This window comes from Phoenix dactylifera, chromosome 1 (assembly GCF_051530095.1).
Source record: "Phoenix dactylifera cultivar Ajwa chromosome 1, Ajwa_hap1_PhDact_Kaust_v1.1, whole genome shotgun sequence".
Classification (NCBI taxonomy): domain Eukaryota; kingdom Viridiplantae; phylum Streptophyta; class Magnoliopsida; order Arecales; family Arecaceae; genus Phoenix; species Phoenix dactylifera.
In genome coordinates this window covers 50,979,488-50,986,666 of record NC_143190.1, presented here as the reverse complement: position 1 = coordinate 50,986,666, position 7,179 = coordinate 50,979,488, and the positions used below count along the sequence as shown (strand labels likewise).

The 7,179-nt window shown below is 42.9% G+C and overlaps 2 protein-coding genes across 2 annotated transcripts; both read right to left on the bottom strand.

Annotated features, from left to right (window-relative positions):
- Positions 1-3,979: 3,979 nt before the first annotated feature.
- On the bottom strand, positions 3,980-5,220 carry LOC103709866 (putative 3-hydroxyisobutyrate dehydrogenase-like 1, mitochondrial). The gene is given in 7 exon segments (XM_008795390.6): positions 3,980-4,519; positions 4,522-4,760; positions 4,763-4,865; positions 4,867-5,007; positions 5,010-5,058; positions 5,060-5,126; positions 5,211-5,220. Coding segments are annotated over 7 exon segments (801 nt in total). The 3' UTR covers positions 3,980-4,327.
- LOC148715375 (uncharacterized) lies at positions 5,212-5,785 on the bottom strand. Its single transcript, XM_088705574.2, has one exon. It carries the CDS (start codon positions 5,542-5,544, stop codon positions 5,332-5,334), a length of 213 nt encoding a protein of 70 aa, XP_088561700.1. The 5' UTR covers positions 5,545-5,785; the 3' UTR covers positions 5,212-5,331.
- Between the last annotated feature and the right edge of the window lie 1,394 nt (positions 5,786-7,179).

Genomic DNA, 7,179 nt, shown 5'->3' with positions numbered 1-7,179 from the left:
GGTTGCTGGTCGGGGGAAGTCATTCCGTATTTAAGTCACGAAATCAGCTCTTTTTTTTTTTTTTTTTTTTTTTTTTTTTTTTTTTTTTTGATTAAGAGGAAGGTAAAGCCATCCGGTCTTTATTAGAAAAAGAAAGTTTACAGAAATTATTTATAAAGAATTTGCAAAAAAGAAAAGCACAAAAGAGGAATAAAAATTTTTTACATAAGATTTTGTAGGCCCGTAAGTAGACTTGTTAAACTATTCAACAAGCTGAACAATCTCATAAGTGATTTGAATGATATTTGTATCTTTAGTGTGCAATTATATGAGCTTTGTATCCTGATGTGAGTCAGCTTTTTTCTAAAAGAATAGATCAACGTCTCTCAACATGCGGCGCCAATGTTGCGAGATTATTCCAAAGTTTGAGATGATGATCAAATAGCTTTGTTGAACACAGATGCTTCTAAAGAAGATTGACAAGAGGCCATGCACTCGGAGATTGACAAAGTGGGTTTGGGACCCTAGCTGCATAGCCGGCAGTGGTTGGGCTTTCTGGAGAAGTCGAGGCTTCAAGCCCCGCCTTGCTGGAGATAGACTTGACAACGAGGGTGTTCGTTGGAAGGAGCTGGTGGCCAAGAAAGCCTTCTCCTCTCTATGGCCGACGAAATCGGCCGATGATGCAAAAGGTAGAGAAAACCGCTCAACCAAGGCCTCTCGAGGTCTCCCGGTCAGCATCCTTGTTGTCGGCGAGGCCAGCTAAATCTCTTCCCCTTTCAGGAGTCTTCTCTCTGTGCTTCACAGTTTTATTTATTTATTCGTATGTGTATATATATAGAGACTTGTCCAAATTGAGGGGTTGGGCACTAGCCATCTTCTACTCATGAGTCTCTTCCCCTTCTTTTTATTATTCACTCTTATCCCTTTTCTTTCTCTCCTCGGTGCCTTTTCACCTTAACTCTGCTTTTTAACATTTCTTGTTCTCCTATGGTGGGCCTTTGCACCGTTTCCGCTATTTACAGTTCATCGTCAGCTTGATTTCTGCAGTAAAAAAAAATTGCGTTTGGGCCAATCGGTGCTTGGATTTGCGATTCTGCTTCTAATAAAATACAAGCAGCGACTACTGGAACTTATAAACCTTATCTGCGTACTCATCATTGAAGCTGGATAAAATCTGACCAGTATGCACATTTTGTTCATTGTTGTTTACTTCTCTATTTTCTTGAACACATATAAATTGCTTCTGGAGATCCAAAATTAACCATATGCCAAGGGCTTTTTTGGATCATAATCTTCAATAAAAATTACAGAGGCATCTCTTCATGGTTGAACCATTTACACTTAGACTTCAAAAATTAAAAAGGGTATCAATTAGCTACCAAAACTTTAAATTTGTTGCAATATGACCCAGTTATCTATCCCCGCTACAAAATGTTATCCCATGAAAATTACCTAATAACTAAACTTTTATAAATTAAGAACTGCATTTTCCACTAACTTGGCAAGGGGCTCTTCTTTTGGCATGAATCAAAGAAAATGGGCAGGAGAGTCGCAAGGACAATGTGCTTTGAGATCTGTGCAAGTAATAAATGATAAAAGATGGAGTGCTTTGAGATCTATGCAAGTGGCTAAATAACGAAAGATGAGGTGCTTTGAGATTTATGCAGCTAGATGAATGATAGCGAATGATGTGTTTTACGATTGGTGCATACGGATGAATGATAAAAAATAGAGTGCTTTGAGATCTGTAGAACCAGATGAATGATAAAGGATTGAGCACTTTGAGATTTATGCAAGCATATGAATGATAGAGGATAGAGTGCTTTGAGATCTATGCAAGCGGATGGATAGTAAAGAATGGAGCATTTTAAGATCTTTGCAAAAAGATGGATGATAAAGAATGAAGCACTTTGAGATCCATGCAGGTAGATAGATGATAGAAGATAGAGCATTTTGAGATTTGTGCAAATAGATGGATGAAGTACTTTAAAATTTGTGTAGATAGATGGATGATAGAGGATCAAGTGTTTTGAGATCTGTGCAAGAGAATAGATGACAGAGGATGGAGTGCTTTGAGATCTATAGGGATGGATGGATGATAGAGGATATAATTGTTTGAGAACCGTGCTGATAGATGGATGACAAAGAATGAACCACTTTGAGATCTGTGGAGAAAATGAAAGAATGATAGAAGATAGAGTGCTTTGAAATCCATGCATATGGATGAATGATAGTAGATAGAGCGTTTTGAGATCTGTGTAGGCAGATGGATGATAGATGAGGTCCATGCAGTTGGACGAATGATAGAGGATGGAGTGCTTTAAGATCTGTGTAGATAGATGAATGATATAGGATAGAGTGCATTGAGATGTATGTAAGTGGATAGATGATAAAAGGTAGAGCGCCTTAAGATCTGTGCAAGTGGATGGATGATAGAGGACGTAGCACTTTGAGATCTGTGCAGGTAAATGAGTAATAAAGGATATAGTGCTTTGAGATATATACAAGTAGATGGCTGGCAGAGGATTGCATGAAAGCCATGATCCGATCTCTTTGAATCAAGAGTATTTTTCTTCTTTATCACTTCATTAACATTGTCATTGTGTCAAGACCCAAATAGACGGTCGAGCCACATTGCAAGGAAAATGAAATTTCAAAGCTTAATTAAATTTTTTTAAATTTTTGGAGTCTAAATATAAATAGCCCAAAGTTGAAGAGATGTCATGTAATTTTTTCTAATCTTCGAAAAGGCGGTAAAGCCAATTGAGCTTGATATTACCAAAATAAGCACCTTGTATAATATTCTTTATTGTCCTAATGGTGATGTTGCTGATTATATAGAAGTAAAAAAAATTAAGTTAAACATCATTTCTCTATGTACTCTGAGGCTCTCACTCTGCTTATGTAGCGTCTAGGATTGCTCTCATCTTCTGGTTTTCTCAAGATGATTTTCAACGACAGTGTCACGATGGGTGGATGTTGCGGCGCCAGATTTGTCATCAGAGATCCACAGGCTAAATTAGTGGCGACAGGGGGCCACCACATCTTTGACTAGGTTGTTGCCGGGGCCGTGGTTAGAGTTGCTTCGGAGGGCATCTCCTATGCGAGACGAGTGCTGGGTGTGGGCTACATTATTCTTGATGGGGATGCCACCACAGTGATCGAGGGGATTCAAAATTCTAGATGGCCTGTCGGAGGGATACGGCTGCTCTACGACATTCATCGTCTTTTAGGTGAATGCACTGTCTTCCGGGCCTCTGCTGTGTATAAGGAAGCCAACGGTGCTGCAGATTGGGTGGCTTTTTTTGTGGCCCACCACTCTGGTAATGTCATCTGAAAGGGGCACGACTCTGTACCGTCTTTCTTGTATTTTTTGCTTCTTTCTGACTTTATGAGCTTCACTCACATATGGTGTGTGTGAGTTGCCGATGTACCAGAAAAAAAAAGACTGATCGAGTTCCCAAAACTGTCCTCCTTCCTGGAATTTCTCTATGTTAACATGATATTCAAAGAAATGGACCCAATCTTGTACTCTAAATTTATTTCATACCTGACAAAGTGAATAATTTAGAAGACAAGTGCTAGCAGAGATCAGAGGAATCAAATAAATGATTCACGCCGTTCATGATAGATGGGACACAGGAAGTGAGAATTAAGAGCACATATCTAGCAGTCTCTACTTCTGGGAATCAAACAGCACCATTCAAAGGCCAGAATACCATCGTCCCCGACCACATTATACTGTATAATTCATACAGTCTTACAATTCAAAGTGGCAGAAAAGGTGAGACTTCTAGCTCATTCAGTACCACAAAATACCCACTAAAGGATTAAAAGCAAACACCTTTAAGCTCCAACAGCAAAATTCTAGCAATGGGAGATTTCTAAACTAAAACACTAAACTTTTCTTCCAAAATATCTACAGCAAAGAATGAAACATTTAAGATATTCCTCTCATGTGAAAAGTTCTAACCACACAACAATAAGCAGCACACAGACATAATCACAACATTACATTCTTATTTCGAGAAAGGGAAGGGAAAGCCCATCCACCATTGAGGAAATGAACACGTACACTACAGGAAGAGAACATGGTTCTCAGAAAAAGAAAAAAAAACAAGGGGGTCAGAATACATTACCTTTTCTCTTTTGACGGGGGAAAGCAATATTAAGTGCACTACCCAAATCACCAAAACACTTGATCACACCAATCAACGAGCAAGATAGAAGCATCAAGATATTCAATTAGATCTCGTGTTACTTACCACAATAAGATTAAGAAACACGAACATGATCACAAATACTCCATTCAACTTTCCAGTGCAAACTTTATCCTCCAATGGCAGTATCAAGTCCGCAGATACAACTGCCGGCACCGCGCCGCCCCCGGCAGCACCACCTTCTTCCCATCTTTCTCCCCTCGACCTCCTCCCAACCTCATCCCCAAATCCTTCACCATGTACTCCCCAGGTGTAAAGACTCCGCCGCCCCGCCCCCTCACCGCCTCCAAGAAATTTCTCTTCGCCAGCCCGCCGCCTCCTCGGCGAGCACCAACGCTTCGCTGAGTCCACGAAGGCTCCCTTCCACGGCGATCTCGTTGCCTATCTTGCTGCCCTGCCCGCCTCCCCGTGCGATCCTATAAAACGATCGCAAACAGCTCCCAAATCATCCGATGGAAGGGAGTCCGGTCCACTAGGGCCTTATCACCCGAGATTAAGCCCAGAAAGTGACGCCAATTCAGGCCCACCTCCCCGCCCGGGCTCCGACGTCCCCACCGGAGACGGCGCGTCGGCGGCCCAGCAACCTTTAGATCGAGCGGCCAACGCGATCTCCCGGGCCAGCGCCGGGTCGCTGCTGATGGTGTCGACAAGGACGCCGCCCGGCGGGGAGGGTGGAAAGGACGCTAGAGGCGGGGTCGAGGATAGCGGAGCGGACGTCGGAGGGGTGGCCGACCATGGTCAAGACGACGTCGCTGGACCGGGAGGCGTCGGACGGGGAGAAGGCGACCCGGGCGCCGAATCGGGAGATGGGCGCGCGGCCTTCGAACGGGTGCGGGCGTAGACGCTAAGGGCGTAGCCGTCCGGCCATGGCGGCGCCCGTCACCCCAGTTCCGATCCAACATCGCGCCGGGTCGGCGTCGGGTAACCCTGTCTCTATCCATCAATCCATACAATACAAGTCCCACCACAGCACACAAACAGACCCAAATCTAAAAGCCTGAATCCAATCACATGAAGCCATCGCTTTTCCTTTTTAAAAGGAAGAGAAGGCAAAATCTTTTTCTTTTTTTTCATATACATATTAAGAAATGAATGTTGAGATATGGTTGTACAAAGAGAGATAATGGAAGGATTAAAAGTGGCAGCCGCAGCAGAGGAAGAAGCAGCCAAAGGCGGCGACGAGAACGATGGCCTCCAGGAAGTAGAGGACGTGGAAGACGACATCGTCGAAGAATGAGAAGCGAATGGTGACGCGCTTCCACCGCCAGGAGGTGGACAAGCGGAGCTTCCACGGCCAGCGGTAGTCCTTGTTCAGCCTCTTGAACCTCCAGCACTTCGCTGCCATTTCCAAAGAAGAAGAGCTGATGACGATGATGGGCCAAACTTACATAAAGATGCTTTGATTAAAAGAAAGAGATTAGAGAATAGACAGGGAGAGGGGAGAAGGTTCAGGTTTGAAACGGAGAGGGACGGGGAGAGAGGGACGGGTGGCGGGGACTATATAAAGGAGACGGAGGGCGGGGACTTTGGAAGCTTCGTCTACACGCGTTTTCGTTGGCGTGCTGGCCGAGGGGCGAAGAAGAGCTGTCCTATCTCGTCGCTGGCTTGCTTAAGGAACAAGCAGGCGGGGGAGGGATGGTTTAATCCCTCGGATTGGGTCGGAAACGGAAAGCAGTGGTCGTATAATCCGGCATTCAGCTTGCGTCAGGCAAGATATGGATCATGATTGGTCAAAAATTTATGTCAACTCTAATTTAATCAGTTTATTAAATGAATCAAAAATTTTCACCCAAATTTAATTATTTTATTAAATAGATAATTTAATTTAATTTATAATGGATTGAAATAAGTTAAAACTTTGATACTATTAGAGTGAGTAGTTTTTTTTTTTCTTTTTTCTTTTTTCTTTTTTCTTTTTTTTTTTTGCTAATAAAAAGGAGGTAGGGGGGGAAGGACAAGTCCACCCCCACGTAGCAGCCCCAACTGGGCCCCGCCCCCGCCAGGACTATGTTCGATTCGGGCAGAATGATCGTTTGGTATAGGCCCAACGCACCAGACCCCGGCCATATATTACTCATACCCTCCCCACCCGTGGCCCCGGCTCAGTTACCCCACTGAGCTCTGGCTCGAGCACCACGTGTGAGTACGTCACACCTGGCACCACCAAGGCTACCAGTCGACCAGTAGCACTTCTAGACCCCGCGTCCAGGCTAGGAGCATTCGGTCTCCACATTTAATCGACGCCCGCGCGTTTCGAACCTGGAACCGCTTGGTTAGAAGCAGAGCTCCGTTCCAACTGAGCTACCGCCTTGGCGGCTTAGAGTGAGTAGTTTGGGGGCGTGTTTTTTTAAATAGAGTACGCATATTTTAGGTTTTATTTTTTATAAAATGGATGAATTAAATCATTTGAGTATAGATACCTTCGTTAGAATCAAACAATAAAATATTTAATAATTAAACAACCAAAAAATGTTGAAAAATAGTACACAAAATCGTGAAAGCAGCGGGTACTGGGATTAGTTACACAAAATAACTAAACCCCAGTGTATGGTAACAAGCTTATCTATTATGTGACACAGAATTTTTGTTTGACTGAGCAGACATGGCCCCTTAGCTTATATGTTGACTAATTAGTTTCAGAGTTTCAATGTTAAGTCCAACTTGTATCGCTGAGTGATGCTCAATATACCATGTGAAATCACCTTATTGAATTGCCCATCTAATCCTCCTATCTTGTATAAAAAAAAAAAAAGAAAAAAAGAAAAGAATAGCCCATCTATTATTATCATTTCAATAACTGCTAATGTAGCTAACTTTGGTGGCTGAAATAGATCAAGTTAGATGGTATATATGAGCTAGATTAACAGTCAATGTTATCTTTGTTCTAGATATGATGTATAGTGAAACAGGTTTGCTTTCCGACTGATAACAATATTAATGAAACTAGTCAGGTAAGTCTGTCATTTGAAATCTCGGTACC

Bases quoted from the DNA above. Each gene is read 5' to 3' on its own strand.
- LOC148715375 (XM_088705574.2), bottom strand. From the start codon at position 5,544: ATGGCAGCGAAGTGCTGGAGGTTCAAGAGGCTGAACAAGGACTACCGC.